Source organism: Mauremys reevesii, unplaced genomic scaffold (genome assembly GCF_016161935.1).
Source record: "Mauremys reevesii isolate NIE-2019 unplaced genomic scaffold, ASM1616193v1 Contig15, whole genome shotgun sequence".
NCBI lineage: Eukaryota > Metazoa > Chordata > Testudines > Geoemydidae > Mauremys > Mauremys reevesii.
Genome location: NW_024100771.1, coordinates 889805 through 909884, shown reverse-complemented (window position 1 = coordinate 909884; position 20080 = coordinate 889805). Strand labels below are relative to the sequence as shown.

General features: G+C 54.1%; 1 protein-coding gene across 2 annotated transcripts; it reads right to left on the bottom strand.

Moving 5' to 3' along the window:
* Positions 1 to 4649: 4649 nt before the first annotated feature.
* Positions 4650 to 19875, bottom strand: LOC120393131 (E3 ubiquitin-protein ligase TRIM39-like). 2 transcript variants are annotated; one of them, XM_039517733.1, is made up of 7 exons: positions 19695 to 19875; positions 16184 to 16605; positions 14427 to 14522; positions 12831 to 13061; positions 12286 to 12308; positions 12083 to 12186; positions 4650 to 5239 (listed from the first exon to the last, which is right to left on the bottom strand). In XM_039517733.1, exons 2-7 carry the CDS (start codon positions 16598 to 16600, stop codon positions 4683 to 4685), a joined length of 1428 nt encoding a protein of 475 aa, XP_039373667.1. In that variant the 5' UTR covers positions 16601 to 16605; positions 19695 to 19875; the 3' UTR covers positions 4650 to 4682. The 2 variants fall into 2 exon arrangements, with proteins under 2 accessions (XP_039373667.1, XP_039373666.1); XM_039517732.1 differs by lacking the exon at positions 19695 to 19875 and adding an exon at positions 19545 to 19618.
* Positions 19876 to 20080: the final 205 nt, after the last annotated feature.

Sequence of the window (20080 nt, the reverse complement as noted above, 5' to 3'; positions counted from 1 at the left end):
GGAGCTGGTTTTGTTCGCTAGAAGGCTGGGCACTTCCGCCTTCTGGCCTGGATGGGAGCTGCTTCCCCGCCAGCAGGGACGGAGAGGTGGCTCTGCCCCTTGGGAAGATGGCAGCTGCTTCCCTCAGGCTCTGGGCCACCTGCAGAGCCTTCTTCCTGAACATCCTCAGGAGCCTGGCCATCCTGGAACCGAGTGGGGAGCAGGTGTGAGTCTGGGCTCAAGGCAGCCTTTCACTCATGGGCCTTTTCAGTCCCTCCTCAGCCCTGCTCCAATCAGAGCAGCCCCTTCTCCCCTCACAGGAGTGCAGGGAGTGCAAGCTACACACACTGGCAGGAGTTCATTGCATGAGCTGCTCCCAATGTTCCCACTCCTAATCCCCGCTGCTGCTGCAATATCCAGGAAGTCTCATCCTTTTAGAGCAATGGGGTCAGTCCCAAAGACCATCGGTTACTTTGGACAAGCAGCCCCCTCCTGTCATCCCAGACCACACTCCCCCGCCCAGGCTAGAGAAGGAACAGAACCCAGGAGTCCGCACTTCTCCTGGGAAGCCATTACCCACATGAAAGTCACAAAGACCCTAGGCACAGAAAGACAAGGGCCCTCCTCATTCCCCATTGATTTACATGCTCAGCAGCTCACCGGGTCTGCCCCAGCTCAGAGACTCTCAGCCTGGGGAACAGTGTTGCACAAGGGAAGGGCTGGGAGCCCCATTGCTGGGACCTTGCCAAACACACTGGAGACGGCTCTGGAGAAGCCCCTGCCCAGTCTGAGAGTGAGGGACTCTTGGGGGCTGTTTGCAAATGAAATCCTCCTTTGGAGATATTCTCTCCCCCTCTTTCTGCCTCTCCCCACACAGACAGGGGAAGCCACCGAGGAAACCTAATGCCACTCACTTGCTCTAGCTGATGGTATGATGGATGGTGGATGTTCAGGGTCAGCAGATGTCCGGCGCCCTCCTCCTCACTCTCCAAGCCCAAGGCAGGCTGGAGAGGGTGGTAACCTGACGAGTTACCCTGCCCAGCCAGCAGGCAGGGTGATGACATTAGGGCGATCGACTGGCTGTGAAAACACGATTCTGTCTTATTCCCAGGAGACAGAGAAAGTCAGCCAGCAGCAGCGGGGTGCAGAACACTGCCCTAGTGCGGAGGTGACAGCGGCTCCAGGATCCTGACATCCCAGCACTTTACACATCTTCCGGGAGCCTCCCAACCCCCCTGGGCTGTAGCCACAGGACCCCAACCCTACTGATGGCAAACGGGCCTCTGCTACCGGCTCAGGGTCACACCGAGTGTCAGAGCCATGGATTGACCCCTTCACTAACCACTGCTGCACACTCCCTCCCACAGCTGGCAATTGCAACCAGGCCCTAATGTCCGGTCCCCCTGCCTTTGAGAGGGAGTGTCACTCCTGCTTCCATTGCTGCCTATTGATCTGTGGGACTGGGCAAGTTGCTCCCCCTCTCTATGGCTCTCTGGGAATCACATCCCCGAATGGGCTTTAAAAAAGAAAATGGTTAAAGTTTGCCCCAACTCTTTCTTGTTTCTCTACACCAGCCATTTTAGCAAAGTTTAGAATTCTTGACGTTCAACACCTGGAAACATCCCTTTCTCCATCGCAGACAGCTTGAGCCTCCCTTCTCACCCAGGCTCTCTGCTGCCTGGAGTTAGAGAACTGACCCTATTCCCATTGGACCTACCCAAAGTGTCACACAGCAAAGCAGTGACAGAGCCAGAAAGAGAAGCCAACAGTCCTGACTCCTGTTCTAACTAACAGACAACAACCCCCACGGAGGCAGGGATAGAGCCCAGGAAATAAGTGGTGAAAATTTTCATGGGAACCATTTTCTGTCAGAAAATCCATTCAGACTAAACCACTTTGTTTCTTGAAATCATAACATGTAGGATGAAAATTCTTTGCAAACAAATATTTGTTTGCAAAACAAGAGCATCTCCTGTTTGTCACAGTGCATTAAACTGTCTCGTCGTACACAAAGAGGAGACACTGTGATCTAGAAAGTTAGATGAGATGCTTCAGTCTGATCTAAGTAGTTGCTGCTCTTAACAATTTCAAAAGAATAAAATACCAATCAAATAGAATATTATGTCATAATCTGATATGGCTCAATGTGATAGGACACCTCCTATTCTGCACTGCTACTAGTGACATTCTTCAATGGATCCCCATCATCCACCCATCACGAGGTAGGTGGGAGAGGATTGTTATTTGTACTTGACAGAAGGAGAAACTAAGGTTGAGAAAGGAGCAGTGACTTGTCTTAGCTGATGAAGCCAGTCAGTAGCAGAGTTGCTCTCAAATGAGCTACAGACCAACAGTTGTTCGTAGTAATTATTCAGCAAGTACTTTAGAACAATTGGAATGTTAGAGAGGATCATGAAGTGCTCCGAAACAATGAATGGAGAGCAGCATCAACATTGGTCGAACATATCACTGGTTGTGACTTATTTGCTTGGTCATAAAAGAGAACAACAAAGACCAGAGTTTCCTCCCTTTCAATAGCCCCCTCTTCAGCCAATCAAGGTTGAGACTTTGAGGGGTGGGAGGCTAAAGCTTCTCATCAAATAGCCCAAAGAATGGCACAGGTCATCACTGAGGGGATCACTCTCGGAGCACTATTCCAGTCTCACCTCTCTGTGAGGGCCTCCCACAACCCCCCTGATCCCTGCTGCACACACAGAGCTCCTGGTGGTGGAAAGAGAGCAGAGGAAAATGACAAAGGAAGCAAGAAGAGAAAGGTAGGAGAGAGAGAGAAAAAGGGAAAACAAAAAGGAGAAACCCCAATGTCCCAGTAATTCTAAGTGACAAAGTCCTAGGTCAGAAATAAAATGTTGCCCCCACAGTCTAGAGTTTTCTTTTCCTAAAAATCAGCCGGCACCTGATGGATCAGACTGAACAGGTTCCAAACCTCTCGGAGGCTCTTACCTTCTATACAGGGACATCTGTTGTCTAGCAAAATCAAGAAAAGAAAAGGAGAAAACTCCAAAGAGGATCCTCCTTGTGCTCACGTACATGAAAGTGAATTCTCTCTCAGTCCTCAAGGAGAGACCTCGAGAAGGAGATGTGCTGAAGCAAAGCCACAGGGATCTCCAAGGTTGCCCCGGTCCTGCACCCCAGTCCTGCCTGGCTGATGTCAAGATCTCTCTGTGAGATCATCGCCTCCCCACCACCTTTGTCCAATAGGCTGAGGTCCTGCCAAAGGCCCTTTTGATGTCACTGCCTCACCCACCTCTCCCCTGCAGTGCTGATGTCCTGCCCCTGTCCAGCCACATTGGATGTTTCAGCTGCTTCCCCTGGATCACCCCATTCAATGACTCTTCATTGTGGGGATGACACCGACTACGCAGTAAAACACGAGACGCTCTTCCCCATGCTACATTCAGTTTTTCACAAATTAGCAGACTTTATGGACAGAAGAGACAATTACAATGGACAGAAGAAACAATGGCTAACAGGGAGTTTCACAAGGGAGTTCTCCAGGTGAAGGAGCAGCAAATACAGCATCTGTGGGGTAAGTGACTGTCTGTAGTGTGTGTTTGTTTGTGTTTGGGGGTTACTTGCTGTGTGCTGAGCTCATGTTTGTCAGTCTGTTTGTTTGGTTGGTTGTTTGAAGGACCATGTGCTCTGGGTGACATTTGGAGGCAGGTTTGAAAGCTCGAAGCCTCTGGTAATTGGCTGAGCCTTAATTAGTGGGCGGGGCATTCACTCAGGCAAGGGCTTTAGAAAGCCACGCACAAGCGACCAGGGGCTGCTAACAGGAACTCCCTGTTCCTATCGATAGGAAGAGAGCATTTGAGGTTGGGGACGTGTTTTGTTAATTGATGTGAGAAAAAGAAAGGAAGGGTAATATCTTGATTACCTATTATATGTAGATGGAAAGTTAAAAATCACATGAATTAATGCTGACAGAAGTTCAAAGATTGTTATATAATCTTGTGTGAGTTCACATAAATATATTGCTTTATTAATGCTACCATTTTTAACCTATTAATTTTCAAAGGTGTAGTGCAGGAGGTGGGTGCATGTGCCCTGCCTTCCAGAGAGAACCAGTCAAGATAATAAAGAGAGGGGGAGCGGGAAAGAGAGAGCAGCTGCACATGTGTGTAATTGTGATGTTTATGACACATACATTGTAACTGAACAACCCAGTCTGACAATTTAATATTTTATTTTATTAAGATAAATATTTTGGATTTCCTGAAATTCCACAACTGAAATACAAATGACATTATTTAGAGAAGTTAAACTTCACTATAGATTTGAGGGAAAGGGAAAAAACATGTAAATAATTCAATTTCTACAAATATATTTATATGCTTGTTTTTGAGATACTGTTGAAATGTAAATTAAAATATTCTTGTATTTACATCTTGTTACAATAATGTTTTCTAAATTAGAATAATCCTTTTTCTTTCATATTTTACACTGAGATTTCACAGGGGTAGAAAATTCTGACAGGAGTGAATGACCCCATCCACCACCACCTGCTACCCGTGGGGCAGGGGCTGGGGAAAGGCGGGGGCTGGGGGTTCCCAGGTGTCCGGTTTTCAACTAGAACCTCCAGTTGAAAAGGGAAACTGGCAGCATCCGGTTGGTGCAGTAACTGGCCCCCACCATGGGAGGTGGGAAGAGCAGAAGGGCTGGGAGGGCCAGGCTGTGCTGCGGGGTCAATGGCAGGGACCGAGATTCCCTCCGGCCTGAACTGGGACTGGGCAGATTATCAGGGGAGCCACGTTTGTACCCCCAGCATTGACACCAGGACAGAAATAAGGGCGGAGTGTCCCGGAGAAGGTGCCAGTGAAAGTGAAGAGATGGGACCTGTCAGTCACATTGTAAAATGAGACCTCGCCCGCCTCATAGTCCAGGAAAATCCCCACCCGGCTGGGCCTGATGCTCACGGGGAGCGGGGTCGAGGGGGAGGTGCAGGCAGAGTATTCCCTATCCTTCAGTATGAGTCTCCAGTAGTTTTTGTGTGTGAACTTACCCTTCCTGCGCACAGATTCCCTACAAACCCCCAGGTCCCAGCCTATCTTGTCTCCCACCTCCACCTCCCAGTAACGCCTCCCGCCCGCGAACCCCTCAGCGCCCAGGACAATGGCATATCTATCAAATCTCTCAGGGTTGTCAGGCAGATCCTGGCGTTTGTCTCCGTGTCTCACACGTTTCCGATCCTCAGACAGGACGAGTTTGGGATTTGCCGTGTCTGGATCCAGAGTCACGTCCACTGGGGAGAGAGTCACAGAGTCAGGGCCGGGGGCAGGGGCTGGTCACTGGGATCAATCAAAGGGAAATTAACCTGCATCCCCGTTAATCGCTGGGGGCTGGGGGTTGTTGCCTGAGGGGAGTCAAGGCCCCTCTGCCTGGAGGAGACAATGAGGGGGCAGGGCAGGAGGAACGGGGGAGGGGTGAGAAGGTGTCAGGGAGGCGGGGAGGGGAAGTGACAGGCTGATGCTGGGAGACTAAAGAGGAGGGGGAGGTGACAGGAACAGAGGGGGTGGAGGAAGGGGCAGAGGGGAGGGGGACAAGGGCTACGGGGTGATAAGGGAAGGGAGGGGCACCAGGAGGACAGGGGTGTGAAGGGAATGGCAAATTCGAGGGGGCTGCAGGGGAAGAGGGGAGGGTGGGCTCCATGGGAGAAGAAGGGGACAGACCCCAGGATGCTGCGGGGGGCAAGGGATGGGAAGGCACCAGGGGGCAGAGGAGTGTGAGGCAATGGGGGGAGCTTCAATGGGGCAGGGGAAATCAAGGGGCGGGTGAGCTGCCAGGGGGTGAGATGATGAAGAGTGGGGGAGGTGGAACCATGAGGGGGGAGCGAATGAACAGGCATTGGTGCCAAAGGGGCAGAATGGGGGGTGAGGGAGCAGGTGAGCAGAAGGGGGCAGAGAGGGGTGTGGAGAAGGGCAGGCCCTAGGGGGGGCAGAGGCATGTGCAGGGAGATGTGGGCACCAGGGGGGCAGAGGGAGGATGAAGGGAGGGTGGGACCCAGAGGTTAGGAGAGGGGGAGAGGAGGTGTGGGACAGTTTTGAGGTGTGGGGAAGGGCTGAGACCGGGGTCCCAAAGGGTGGGTGAAGGAAGGGACTTGCACCAGGCAGGCAAAGGAGGCAAAGGAAACAGCAGGCACCAGGGAGGCAGATGGGGCCAGGGTAGAGCTGGGACTTGGGGCAGAGGAGGAGCTGGCACCTGGGATCTGGTGGGGTGGGGTGGGGTGCTGTTTTCAATGAGCCATTGGGGGTGGGGAGGGGCAGGGGTGAGAAATAACGAGATGGTGGCTGGGGTGTTGGGGGCAGTGTGGTGAGAGGAGAGCAGGGTCAGTGGGGCAGAGGGTGGTGAGGGGATGGGCACCAGGAAGGAAGGGGGCAAGGGGAGGGTCAGGTGTTGGGGGGCAGGAGGATGGAAGGGGCAGACAGCAGAAGGGTGGGGGGGAAGAGCAGGTGCCAGGGGATTGAGGGGGTTGAGCAGAAGGGCAGGCACAGGGAGGGCAGAGGAGGGGAGGGACAAGCACCAGGGGGCAGAGAGGGGTGAGAGGCAGGGCAGGTGAGTCGAGGGAGGTGTTAGCAGAGGGGATTGGGGATACGCAGGTGCCAAGGGGTCAGAGTGGGGCTAGAGGGAAGGGGCGGGTGCTGGGGTCAGAGAGGGTGGGGAGAGGGGCAGGTGTCAGGAGGGCTGAGGGGAGTGAGAAGGGCGAAAGTCAGGGCAGCAGAGAAGGGTGAGGGGTGGGGTGGGAGACATGGCACAGAGGAGAGAAAGGAGAGAGGTGGATGTCTGGATATAGCGGGGGTGTGAAGTGGTGGGAGGGCTCCAGGGTGCAGAGGATGTTTGGGGGAGAGGGGCAGATGCCAGGATGGCAGGGGGAGAAGGGATGGGCTCTTCCAGTGGAGCAGAGATGGGTGGAGGGCAGGGGCATGTGCCAGGGTGGCAAAGTGGGAGTAGAGGGGCAGGAACCCAGGGGAGCAGAAAGTGGGTGAGGGAGAGGCAGGCCCCAGGGAATCTCTGTTGCTTTTGGGCCATGTGTGGTTGGTTTCTCGCTCAGAGCAGGTCGGTGCTGTCCCCACACACACTGTGCATGCAGCCCTGCCCCACGGGGAGCAGCTGGGACTCTCCCATACTAGTGGGTCTCACAGGCCCCACCTTCCAGCCAGGAAAACCCCCCAGCCAGCCCCTCCCCTCACCCGGCCCAGCCCCACCCCCACGGGGGCAGTGGTTTCTATTGGGATCACTTGGGGGGCAGTACAGTGGAAGATTCGAGGGGGGGATATAAATGCTCACTAATGGGCTGTTGCTAATGAGGCCAGGGCAGTGGGGAGGGGAGGGGGCATTTCACCACTTACTGCCCCCTCCATCTGGGAGAAGCTGCACCAGGGGCCAGACCCAGTTCACACCTGCACAGCACGTCTCCACTAGGGGTTTGCACTAGTGCAGCTACATCAGTGCAAGGAAACCCCGGCAGACATGGCCTGAGACACTGCTGTGCCAGGGGCCGTAACCCCTCCCCTCACTGGGGTTATGGATCATTAATTACAGGGTCACTGGAGCAGAGGAGCTGGACTCTGGGCTCCCACATGTGGGCCCAACACACTGGGGTGCAGAGTCATTCTCACCCGCATGCTCTGGCCCAGGGCCCATGGCAGTGTTCAGACACTGGGGGATGTCAGACACCTGGAGTCCAGAGGTTCAAGTCCTCATAGAATCACATGGGGAGATTGAACCTGGGGCTCCCAGCTGAGGGCCCAGCCACTGGGCTAAAGGCTACAAGAGAAGAGGCAGCACCTTTTTCTCTTAATTGAAACTAGTCAGCAAACCCGACATGGATTCACAAATAGTTTCTGTTGACCCAAAATATAATTTTGCAGCAAATAAACTATTTGTCCAAAACATTTCACCCAGCTCCACTACAAATCTGTCTGAGCAACTTAGGAGCCCCAATCCCAGTGACTTGCAATGAGAGACTGTCAACACCCCCAGAAACGAAGTTACAGGCAGGTCAGGCTCCGGACATAAGCTATGAAACACTCCAGAGTGACCATGGCAGCTGGCAGCTCAGAGTCCCTGCCAGGGGCCTGGGCTGGCATGTGGCTGCCTGTACCCAGCTCAGCAGGGTGTTACTGGGCCATGTGGACAGGACCTAGGGTTGGCACCTGTCCATAGAGTTGACAGGTGTCTGTGTTTTTATTGGGACGCCTGGTCGAAAAGGGACCCTGGTGGCTCCAGTTGGCACAACCGACTGGGACATTAAAAGTCTGGTCAGTGGCGCAGTGGGGGCCCGGGGCTAAGGCAGGCTCCCTGCCTCCCTAGGTCTGGGCAGCTCCTGGAACTGACCACCAATTTACTTCCCTGGAGTTTGAAACTTTTCTAGCAGAACATAACCAAGTGTCAGCCATGGTCAAGCCTCCCTTTGAATACAGGTTGGTTCTGGGGGTGGGGGAAAATGTATCAAGAGGGCTGGTCCTTTTAGGGGAGTCAGGGACCAGTAAGGGAGAATGAGACAACCCAGACCAACCTGGAAGTAATTAAATCCCTAGGTGGCTAGTTGGCAGAGAAACAGCTAATGAGGCTGATAAAGGGTTACCAGGGCTCAGCTGAAGGGATCCTAGGGACAGGAAGCTGCTGAGGAGAGGAGCTCCCAGGAGAGCTCATCAGAGCAAGGAGCCTGGAAGGGGCTCCTAGAGCAGTGGTCCCCAAACAGTGGGTTGTGCCCCCTCAAGGGTGTGGAGGAACATTTGGGGGGCCTGACAGGGCCTGGACCAGACCCCATGGGTGGTGGGAAGGGAACGTAACCCAGCCCTGCTCTGTCCCCAGCTCCACTCCAGCCCCACCCTAAGCCCCAGCTACATATCTGGCCCCGACCTCAGCCACCGACTCACAGCCCTGCTCCGGGCTGAGAACCCAGTTGCAGCCCCAGCCCCAGCCCCAAACATTGTTCCACCACCAGCCAAAGCCCCCAGCTTCCGGCCCCAACTGCGGGTCCACTTCCAGGCACGGCCCACAGCTTCTGGCCCCAACCGGAGCCCCGTTCCTGGCCCAGCTCCTGACAGCAGCTCCCAGGGTGGGGGCGCAAACCAGGTAAGGAAGGGCTTAATCAAAAATGTTTGGGGACCACTGTCCTAGGCAGAGGAGCTCCCCTAAGGGGGAGGAGCTGCAGAGATGACAATGACAGCAGCAGCTGTAGCAGGATAGAACCCAGGAGAGCTGCCCCTGGCTGGAGAAAGTGGATGCAGAGAATAAAGGCACAGTCTGAAATGACTCAGCTCCAGGAGGGAGGGCTGGAGTCATCTGATTCCAGGATGGAAACTTATCCAAGCCCAGCTCTGGAAAGGACTGAGGACTCCTGACTTGAGAACAGTGAGGAGCTTGAGTGAGAGCTAGAAACTGGAGCAGAGTGAGGGAAAAGATTGTATTTCGGGGTTTACTTGGACTCAGAGTGGAGCCCAACGGAGGACTTTTCTCTCAAATCTTTTAGACTGTGAGGCGTAATTTAAGGAGTGCTGAAGAGGATAAACTGAGCCAGGAACCTTGCCAAGACACCCTGAAGGGGCTGAGGGTGGTACATGAGGGTCTCACCCTATGATGAGTCTACACACCTGGAACTCCTTTAACAGAACTGCTGCCCCTTCCCCATGCAGACAGAGCCTCGCACTCTTCAGTCTGTCTGTGTGGGCCCCTCACCACAGGGTCTGACCACAACAGAGCCTGCAGCACAGAGTGGGAACCTGGACCAAACACCAGGGCCGCCCAGAGGGGGGGGGCAAAGGGGGCAATTTGCCCCGGGCTCCGCAGGGGCCCCCCAAGAGAACAGCGGAGGCTCCCGCCTCCGCCCCTCTCCTGGAGCCTCAACGCACCAAGCGCCGAGTTTCCGCCAGGGCCCCTGAGCCCCGCCCTGCTCAGAGCCGCGTGGTCAGGGGGCGGGGCTGGGAGCTCAGCTCCCTCCGCTCGGCGTGGAGCTCCCAGCCCCGCCCCTTCACCACGTGGCTCTGAGCGGGACGGAGCTCAGGCCCCGCCGGCCACACGCTGCGGCTGCTCCGGCGAGGCGCTGAGACTCCGGGTGAGGAGGGAGCCGGGGGTAAGAGGCTGGGGCCGGGGCGGGGGGGAAGCGGGACCCGCTGCCGAAGCGCAGCCCGGTCTTCAGCGGCGGGGGGCCCTTCCGTTCCGGGACCCGCCGCCGAAGTGCCCCAAAGACCCGCGGCAGGGACCCCTCTCCCGCCGAATTACCGCCGAAGACCGGGCTGCACTTCAGCAGCGGGTCCCGCTTCGGCGGTAATTTGGCGGCGGGGGGCTCCCGCCGCGGGTCTTCGGGGCACTTCGGCGGCGGGTTCCGGAACGGAAGGGCCCCCCGCCGCCGAAGACCCCGGGCCCCCGGAATCCTCTGGGCGGCCCTGCCAAACACAGCACAGGATTTGGGCACCCACCTGGCTTCCAGTGTCCCTGTCCCAGCTCCCTGGCTGCTCTCACTCCCCCACAGCCTCCAGCTCCCCCGACCTCAGGCTGCCTCTGCCCTGTCCTGTATCCTGGGGTTGACCCAGCGCCCAGCGTTGAGCCATCGTGGTCACTACAATACTGTCTGCCACCCCCAGAAGACAGGCACAGGATGGGCTCAGGGAGGGGCTGGCCCCACAATAGGACCCTCGTGCCCCCTCCCCCAATGTTTGCTGCTGCCCTTGCTGGGCCTTGTCTGCACTCAGACCAGGAGCTCTGTGGGCCCGGCAGCCCCTTGCTGTGTCTCTGCAGGGCCTGGCTCACTCGTGGGCAGGGGAGGGGTCAGCGCTAGGACAACAAGCCAGGCTGGGGCAGGAGCTGGGAGCTCTGGCAGCGAGCGCGGTGCCAGCACCAACAGCCCTGCTGGAGACCCTGGGCCTGGCCAGCCTGGAGCAGCCAGTGAGTGACTCAAGGCCTGGGACCCTGCCCAGGAAGGGGCTTCTGCGGGGCTGATAGGAGGCTCCCCAGGGGCTGGTGATCTCCTAGAAAGAGGCACTGAGGTGACTGGCTCAGGGTCCCGACAGGGTCAGGGGCCAGGAGTGTGGAATGGGCCAGAGCCCAGCCGTGTCCAGGGCAAAGTGGGCACAGACTGTGCTGGGTTGGGGGCAGTGAACGGGGAGGGGAGCAGGGATGTGCTGGCTCCAGCCAGTCACAGAGAGGAAGCTGCTTCCCCCACAGCCTGAGGTTCCTGCTCCCCGGAGCCCTGAGATCCTGGCCCTGCAGCTGGCACCGACTGTGCAGCCTCCATCAGCCAGGAGACACACACCCAGCTTGGCCCCTTCGACTGCCCCTGCTGGGGGTGGGTGGGAGGAGGGGAGCAGCGGGGGTAGGAGGAAGGGGCCAGTTCAGTGATCACAGACCGAGCTCACTGAACCTTCCCAATCCCCCTCTCCTTTGCCTTAGTTTCTTCTCTGTCCCCCCTCGCCGTCAGGTTTGTGCCTTTGCCCCTGGTCTCCGCGCTGGGGTTGTGGGAGGGGTTTGGACGGGGGCAGCTCATGCTCAGACGTTGTGACAGGGTCACACTCTTGTGAGTGAGTCTCACTCACTGAGCAGCAAACCACTGACCCAACCTCACATTGGCTGTGCTCAGAGCAGACGAGGGGCCCGTCGGATTCAGCTTCTTACCCAGTAACTCACGGCTCAGGTCAGACCACAGCAGCCAGACCAGCCCCTTGTCCACCTCAGAAAGCTGGGCCAGCCTTGACTAACGGGGGCTGGGGCAGTGCTGAGCGGTACCCACACAACGCAGCCCCCACATGTCCCAGGAGAGAGGCACAGACACCTCATCCATTACCCGTCTGTGCAGCTCCCAGTACAATGGGCCCAGTCCAGGCCTCACAGCACCTGGTTCAGTGACACCCAGTAACTCAGCCATGGAGGGGTCAGGATGTCAGAGTGACGGGGCCTGGTCAGATACCTGGGCAAGTACCAGCAGGTGGCTGTAAGTAGCAGGCAAACTGCCCAGCACTGAGCACATCAGCCTCCAGCTCTCACAGTTCCAATCCTATCAGCTGGGCGCAAGCGTGTCCCGGGGTCCCAGACTCAGTCCAGAGCCTCAGGCACAACACAGCTGAATGTCCCAGTGGAATCCACTCACCCACGAATCTCTGCAGCGCTTCCCTCATGTCAAGGGAAATTTTATACACGTTCTTCAGGTCAGTAGAAACAGCTTCTGGTTCCTGGAGTTTCACATTCTCACTCCTATGAAGAAAACATCCCCTCATCACTCAGCTGCTCTGTACACACAGCATCCCAGAACCAAAACCATGAAGTTAAGAGCAATGAACATGGGAAACACACCTGCTCAATGTACTTTTCACATCCTGAAAGGAAAAAGAGAATCAATGTTCTGTATTAACACAATGTGCATAAAACTGAGGGAGTCTCACTCTGGGCATCAAACTTTCATCTAGAAAATAGATCAACCCTCCCAGGCTTCACTCTTTTGTGGTAAAATCTCATACACTATTTTGCATTAAGACTTGTTTCATTTATGTAGGTAAGACAGGAATTTAGCTAAAGGATTCTCCCTTCTAGGGACCCAACCCATCAGTATCTGTGTTTATCGACTGGGTTGGGTCCAATGTTCTGGAATCAGAGCAGGGATGGGTTCAGCTCAGTATCATTCTTGTATCATCCGTTTAATCTCCCATGGCCTCACTGGGTCTCCATGAGGAGAATTCCCCTCTAACATCAACTGGGATATTTTGGAACTGATGGAGCCCTTAGCCAGATGTTCTGTTTCTCAGTAAACCACAGAACACATTTACTCTAATTGTTGAAATCCAGACCCAGGGATCTGAGTTCTAATTCTGGATGGGTGGAGAATTTTGATGCTATCTCACGTTTAGCAGCTCGACAACTGGTTGCTGACACTTCTCCTCGATCTCTGTGATCAGCTGATGCAGACAGGAGCTTTGCTGGGAGAGTTTGGTTACATTTTCCCTTAGTCTCTGCAGAGTCTCCCTCTCCTCCTCCTCCAGGCTCTGCAGAAGCAGCTGTTCCTCCTCTCTCAGCAGTGAGTGCAGTTTGTTAAATTCACCTGCAATCATCTCTCTCTTATTCTTCACTTTGCTCTGGAGATAGAAAAATAGTAAAGGTACAGAGAAAACATGAGCCAGATGTTGAGTTTCACTGACTGGGCCTCTGTCCATGAAGCAGGGGATTAGGTCAGTATCAGGTTTGTAAGGCTATTTATTTCTTTGGGAAACGTCACAGTAACAGTGGCAGCTGACTGGGATGCAGTGGCCACAGGATGGCAACAGAGGCTGCAAAGTGGCCAAGTGGCGCCTGGCTTGACACTGACCTGCCCCTGGCTCTGCTCACTCAGGGGGTGTCCACACAGCAATGAAGGTGTGACAGCACCGTGTGTAGACACACCCAGGCTAGCTTTGATGTGGCTAGCTCGGGTACTCACAGCTATGAAGCCACAGCAGCAGCACATGCTGTACAAGCCCACCCAGACCCCTGGGTATTACTCAATGACTAGCCTGCAGCTGGCTGTTGGGGCCATGTAGATGCACCCTAGGGGCAGATTTTCCACAGAGCTCCACACCCGCAACTGAGTTTGATGTTCAGAAGAGCTCAGCTCCCAGCATGGCCCCAGCCCAGCCAGCTCAGTGACTCTGAACCTCACCCATGGGGGGCAAATCATCCTCCCAGCTCCAGTGTCTGGCTCAGGCACTGGGCAGATTCACTGCAGGGATGGTGGGTGCCGAGCGAGAAGGAACAATCTGTTTGCTCCAGGCTGCAGAGAAGCTGCAGAGCTTTGTCACGGAGGGCACTGAAAACTGATGGCTGTAGCAGCCGACACACCCTCCCCATCTGCAGGAGGGAAACAGGACCCACATAATAGTGAAAACACTGCACCCAATATTGAGAATTTGCCCCTATCAGATCTCAAGGGTGGGTCTGCACCACTGTACAAGGGCCAGGAACTGCCCCTCCTCTGCCTGCAGGAGCTGCTGTGCAGAGATCCCCACCAGAGACAGAGCCTGATGCTGCCAGCACCCTGGATGGTAAGTACCATAGGCCGGGGAGGCTGGGCTTCCTCAAACAGGATGCAGCGCCCCTTTCTTTGGAGGATGCTGAAGATCTGCTGCCTTTGGAGTGCTGCCTGCGCTCCACCTGGAGCCCTCGCTCCCGCTCTTCCCCCGAAGCAGAGCAGGAGGGGAACGTGGACAGGGCCTAGGGGAGTGGAGGCCAAATGGGGGTGGAGCAATGGGCAGGGTGATGATCCGGGCACAGGAGAGGATCCGGCACTCACGCCCGGCCTCCCCAAATGCTGGAGGCATGCGCTGCCCCTGGCTGGCACCAAGCCTGTGCAACGGAGCAAACAACCAGAGCAGGTTCATAACCTCCTCCTGGAGCTTTACAGCCCTGTCATTCCTGAGAACGCTGCAGGGGGAAGGGCTCAGGGAGGAATAAACCCGGACACCCACCTGCCACTCTGTGGTTTTCTTCTCCTCTTTAGACGTCAGGGCCAGGACCTCTTCCAGCTCCTTCCTCAGAGGGCCCAGGGCTCCCTGGAGTTTCTCCTGCGGGGACATCATGTGTGATAAACAGCCATTAGTCTGCCTGTCCGATGGGTGGACAGTACTGTCCATATTGGCATTTCATACACGAGCAGTAAATACCCTGGAAGCGAGCAGCAGTCTGGGCTCTGCCGGCCCCAAAGTTCCCGTGGGAGCAGAGACGCCAGTCTAAGAGCAGGGGCTCTGCTCCCTGCAGACACTCAGGTGTTCTCAGAGCCTGTGTATGAGCTAAAGCTTCACATCACTGAGCACAGGCCAGAGGGGAAACAGCTGGGAAGGTTCTGAACGATCCCTCCCGCCGGTGCCAGTGAAGAGGTTGGGGCAGCACCTTGCTGCACTGTACCCAAACCCAGGCCAGGAACAAGACCCCACTGTGCTCTCCTCTGTCCAGGCTCCATGTGGCCTCCCTCAGGCAGTAGCAGAGCCCTGAGCCAGCGAAGTCCCATTAACTGCACAGGGTGAAGCTGTGATGCGGCTGGAGGTCAGCGAGGAACAGGAAACACTCGGTCTGGGGGAATGTGCCACCCATAATTATAACTGCTCCAGAGCTGTAATAACCGAGGGCTCTCTTCCCCTTTGACAGCGTGTGATTCATTCACACAGCACAGCAACGTGCTCCTGCCCCGTCAGCCCCGCTCTGTGCAACACCCCTGGCAGCCCCCCAGAGCCGCCTCCTGAGCCCCCCTCCAGAAATTTCCCCACTTCACTCTCTCTTTTCTCTGAGCCCTCGAGTTCTCTCCCGCTCTCTGCCCAAGGGCCCAGCTGCTGCTGCAGCTACTGCTGAGAGCTCCTGGGGAGCTGTTCGGTGACACCTCTGCAGTGCTGCTGCAGGGAAGCAGTGAGGGAGGGAGCCAGCAGGGGCTAGCGAGACAGGAGGAGGAAAAGCAGCCTTTGCATCCAGCAAAACAGCTTCATCAATGAGCCGGGATCAGAAGCGGGGTAGGAACAAGAGTGGCTGGATTCTTTGAAGCTCCACCCACGTGAGTCACCAAAAGGAGACACCATGATCTGTTCTAATGGTGCATTGTTCAAAACAGGATGGAGTTGCTGATTGGCTCCAAGGGGCTCCTGGGGCCGGACTCCCCTCATGGGACTAGAATGTACCCCTGGACTCTGCTAGGCTCTCTGGGCCTGGTCCTTCTTTACTGGGGGGAAATGGGAGGTGGCATCTCCCAAACATCACCTGCTTGTGGCACTGGAAGGAGGCAGCACTGGCAATAAATGGTGCCGAGCTGTTATTCTCCCTCTCCGCTCTCACACGGGGAACAAAATAATTAACAGTGTTGATATTTAAATGATCAGTTCTCCAGTCTGAAGGTAACACCCTCGCATAGACTGGCCTGCAGCTCTTGTGATTTAAACCTCACTGACTGTTAACACCGACCGTGGTGTAAAAATTCCACGTATTTCAGCAGTGGAAGCTGGGTTTGAAAAACATTCAGAATCTCAGAGAAAAGATTCCCACAGCAGGTATCTTAAGACATGATATTCTGATTCTGTCGTCACACTGCCAGGTCATTCATTTTGCTATATCATCTCCCGCACAATGAAGGCTTTACAGAGCTGAATGATGCATCACACCCATGATAGGCAACTTTCAGTGAAATCAGCATGTAATTAAAATCCAAAGTTATTACTCATTAAACTTGACAGCAATTCCCTACCTTGTACTCCTGGGCAGCCTCCTTTATGGGAACCACCCTGTGATCTCTGTGATCCCGGGACAGATGGCAAACCACACAGACAGAAGTTTGATCCTCTTCACAGAACAGTTTCAGAGTCTCCTGGTGTTCCCCACACACCCTCTCCTCTCCTGCTCCCTTTGCTGCCTGTAAACTCAGCCGTTTGGCTATTTCTACAACATTTGCCAGCCGCCTGTTCGGCCTGAGGTTTCCCTGTTGCACAGTTTCTCTGCACTGAGGGCAGGAGACATCTGTATTTGATCCCTCCCAGCACTGGGCGATGCAGGCTCGGCAGAAATTGTGCCCACAGTCTATAATCACCGGGTCCTTAAAATACTCCAGACAAATGGGGCATGTAGCTTCCTCCTGGAGACTTTCCACGGGGTTGTCTGTGGCCATGGCTCCTGTCATAAACAGATAGTTAAGGGTTAATGTCTCTTTTACCTGTAAAGGGTTAAGAAGCTCAGTAAACCTGCCTGACACCTGACCAGAGGACCAATAAGGGGACAAGATACTTTCAAATCTTGGTGGAGGGAAGTCTTTTGTTTGTGCTCTTTGTTTTGGGGGTTGTTCGCTCTTGGGACTAAGAGGGACCAGACATCAATCCGGGCTCTCCAAATCTTTCTGAATCAGTCTCTCATGTTTCAAACGTGTAAGTAATAGCCAGGCAAGGAGTGTTAGTCTTATTTTTGTTTTCTCAACTTGTAAATGTTCCTTTTGGCTGAGAGAATTTTACCTCTGTTTGCCTCAGGCTAGAGAGGGTTCCTCTGGGCTATATGAATCTGATTACCCTGTAAAGTATTTTCCATCCTGATTTTACAGAGATAATTTTTACCTTTCTTTCTTTAATTAAAAGCTTTCTTTTTAAGAACCTGATTGATTTTTATCTTGTGTTAAGATCCAAGGGGATTGGATCTGGACTCACCAGGAATTCGTGGGAGAAGGGAAAGGGGATGGTTAAATTCTCCTTGTGTTAAGATCCAAGGGGTTGGATTGGTGTTCACCAGGAACTTGGTAAAAAAGTCTCTCAAGGCTGCTCAGGGAGGGGAAGGTTTTGGGGGCACAGAAAGTGATCCAGACAAAGAAATTTCTGGATGGTGGCAGTGTTACCAGATCTAAGCTAGTAATTAAGCTTAGAAGTGTCCATGCAGGTCCCCACATCTGTACCCTAAAGTTCAGAGTGGGGGAGGAACCTTGACATGGTGAGCAGCAGTGTGGGAAATTGTGGGGGGAGGGGGAATCAGACAATATTTTAGTCAGACAGACAATTATTTTATGACAGACACAGATTCAAAAAGTTAAAAAGTGTAACTGTTAATACACAAATTGTCAACATCTTATGTCAAAACATGTGAAGTAAATATCCTTAAATTAAACTCTAGTAAGTTCTCAAGCAGCATTTTTCTTACCGTACCTATTTATCAATTTCAGTTCTTATCAATGGAAATGTTTTTTCATCAGTTTGTGTGGGCAAAGTGAAATCAACATTTACCGACATCTACCGATAAAATCTAATCCTTTCAAGTCTAGGGATATTCAATTCACAGGCCAAAAACATTGGTTAAGCTGGAATCAATGTTTCAAAGGCCTGATGCTAACGTAGGCTAAGGCAGCTCTGCCTCAGTCAGTGTAAAGGAGACGCAGTGTCAAAAGTGTTGCCAACATTCATGATTTTATAATGAATCTCATGAACTGAACAATGGCCAGACTGGGTCAGACCAATGGTCCATCTAGGCCAGTATCCTGTCTTCTGACAGTGGCCAATGCTAGGTGCCCCAGAGGGAATGAACAGAACAGGTGATCGCGTGATCCATCCCCTGTCGCCCATTCCCAGCTTCTGGCAAACAGAAGTTAGGGACACCTAAAGAAAGGAAGTTTCTAGTTTTCTTGGTTGCAGAGGAAATCTTAAAATGTGACCTGAGTGCAGGGGGAGGGATAGCTTAGTGGTTTGAGCATTGGCCTGCTAAAGCCAGGGTTGTGAGTTCAATCCTTGAGGGGGCCACTTAGGGATCTGGGGCAAAAATTGGTCCGGCTAGTGAAGGCAGGGGGCTGGACTTGATGACCTTTCAAGGTCCCTTCCAGCTCTATGAGATTGGTATATTGCCAATTATTACCTTTTTTTATTACCAGCCTAAAGCATGAGAATCAGAAGGCAAATAGAAAACTCAACATTTTTTTTTATTATTTTAGTCTCACAAAAGGAATCACATCATTTTGGGTGTACTGACTCGTGATTTTCAAAAGTTTGGGGTTGACAATACTGTGCCACTGAGAACTCAGGCCTTAAATCCCCATCCCCCATGGAAAGCCCCCTAAGTTACTGCCATCATTTATCTAAAACAGCAGAGTTAACAAATAGGGAAACAGAGGGCAAGGTGTGGGAATGTGCATGGAGCTGGGCTGTGAGCCCAAGCAGCAAATGAGCACAGCCCCCCTGACGTAAAGGAATCACTTAGAATGCTCAGATTTATATTTAGGGCCTAGCCATTTTGCCACCCCAAGCATGGCGGCACGCCACAGGGGGCGCTCTGCCGGTCGCCAGTCCCGTGGCTCCGGTGGACCTCCGGCTGCCGTGCCTGCCGAGGGTCTCCTGGTCCCGCGGCTCCACCTCCAGGAGCCACGGGACCAGCGGACCCTCCGCAAGCACATCTGTGGGAGGTCCACCGGAGCCGCCTGCCGCCTCCCAGCAACCGGCAGAGCACCCCCCATGGCATGCCACCCCAAGCATGCGCTTGGCTTGCCAGGGCCTGGAGCTGCCCCTGGCTTAGGCTCATCAGGCTGCTGTGCAAAGACACCTGTACCTGCCAGTAGTGTGGAGGCAGAGTCAGGGCAGTGCCTTCTGCTGATGTTACTGAGCATGCTCAATCTGTGTGAGCATGGTCACTACAAGCCAAGCAGCAAATCAGGGGCTGCGGGGGGAGAGGCACATGGGTTCATTTGTCTCCCTCCTCCCCACACAATCAGGGCCTGCTTTAGGAAGTGCAGAGCCCCGGCAGGGATGACTAAAAAAAACCCCAACACACATGGGGCTTGTACTCAGCGGGCAGTGCTCCGAGACTTCAGCAGCAGGTCCCTCACTCACTGCAGGTCTTCAGCAGCACTGAAGGACTCACCTTCAAAGTGCGGCTGAAGACCCAAAGCACTGCCAGATGAGTAAAAATTAAAAAGGTACCTCTAGCCAGGGAAGGGATTCTCACTGGGCACGGGGCCCCATTCAGGGGAATTGGTGGAATAGGCCTAAAGCCGGCCCTGCACACAATGGCTCTGCTGCTGTGCCATGGGGAAGGTTGTTACCCTCATTTAAAGAGGGGAAAGTCAGGCCCAGACAAAATAAATGACTTACCTGACTTCACCCAGAGCAAAACTTGGATCTGTGCAGACTAACTTAGCACCTTAACTACAGGGCAAACCTTTTCCTCTACAGCCAGAACCTGGGAGAGAAGGAGGAGGAGATGGATGGGGACACACAAACACAGAGTTTTCTGATAATCACCTCACTGATACTCCCCACAGGCACTAGGCCAGTCTGTGCAGAGTCAGGTGATAATGGTGAGATCACCAGTCCCTGATGTGGGCTTTCAGGGGGCTCGGCTATCCCATGATTGGCTTCCTTTGATTGGCCCCTGGCATCTAATTAGGCATAGAAATCTGCTTCACTGCCTTTGGGCTGTGTCTCTAGAGAAGCCTGAGACAGGAGTTTTACTTTTTTATTTACCCTTCCTGTACCTTTTCCAGCTCTGGGCTCTCTCCTTTTATCCCAGGCCTTGTTTCCCCTGTTGATTGCAGCTGTGGGTGCCTGTCTCCATGATTGGCAGCTGAGGCAGCTGTGTGGGAGCATGGTCAGGCTGCTTGTCTACAGGCTGGAGAGGTTTCCCTCCC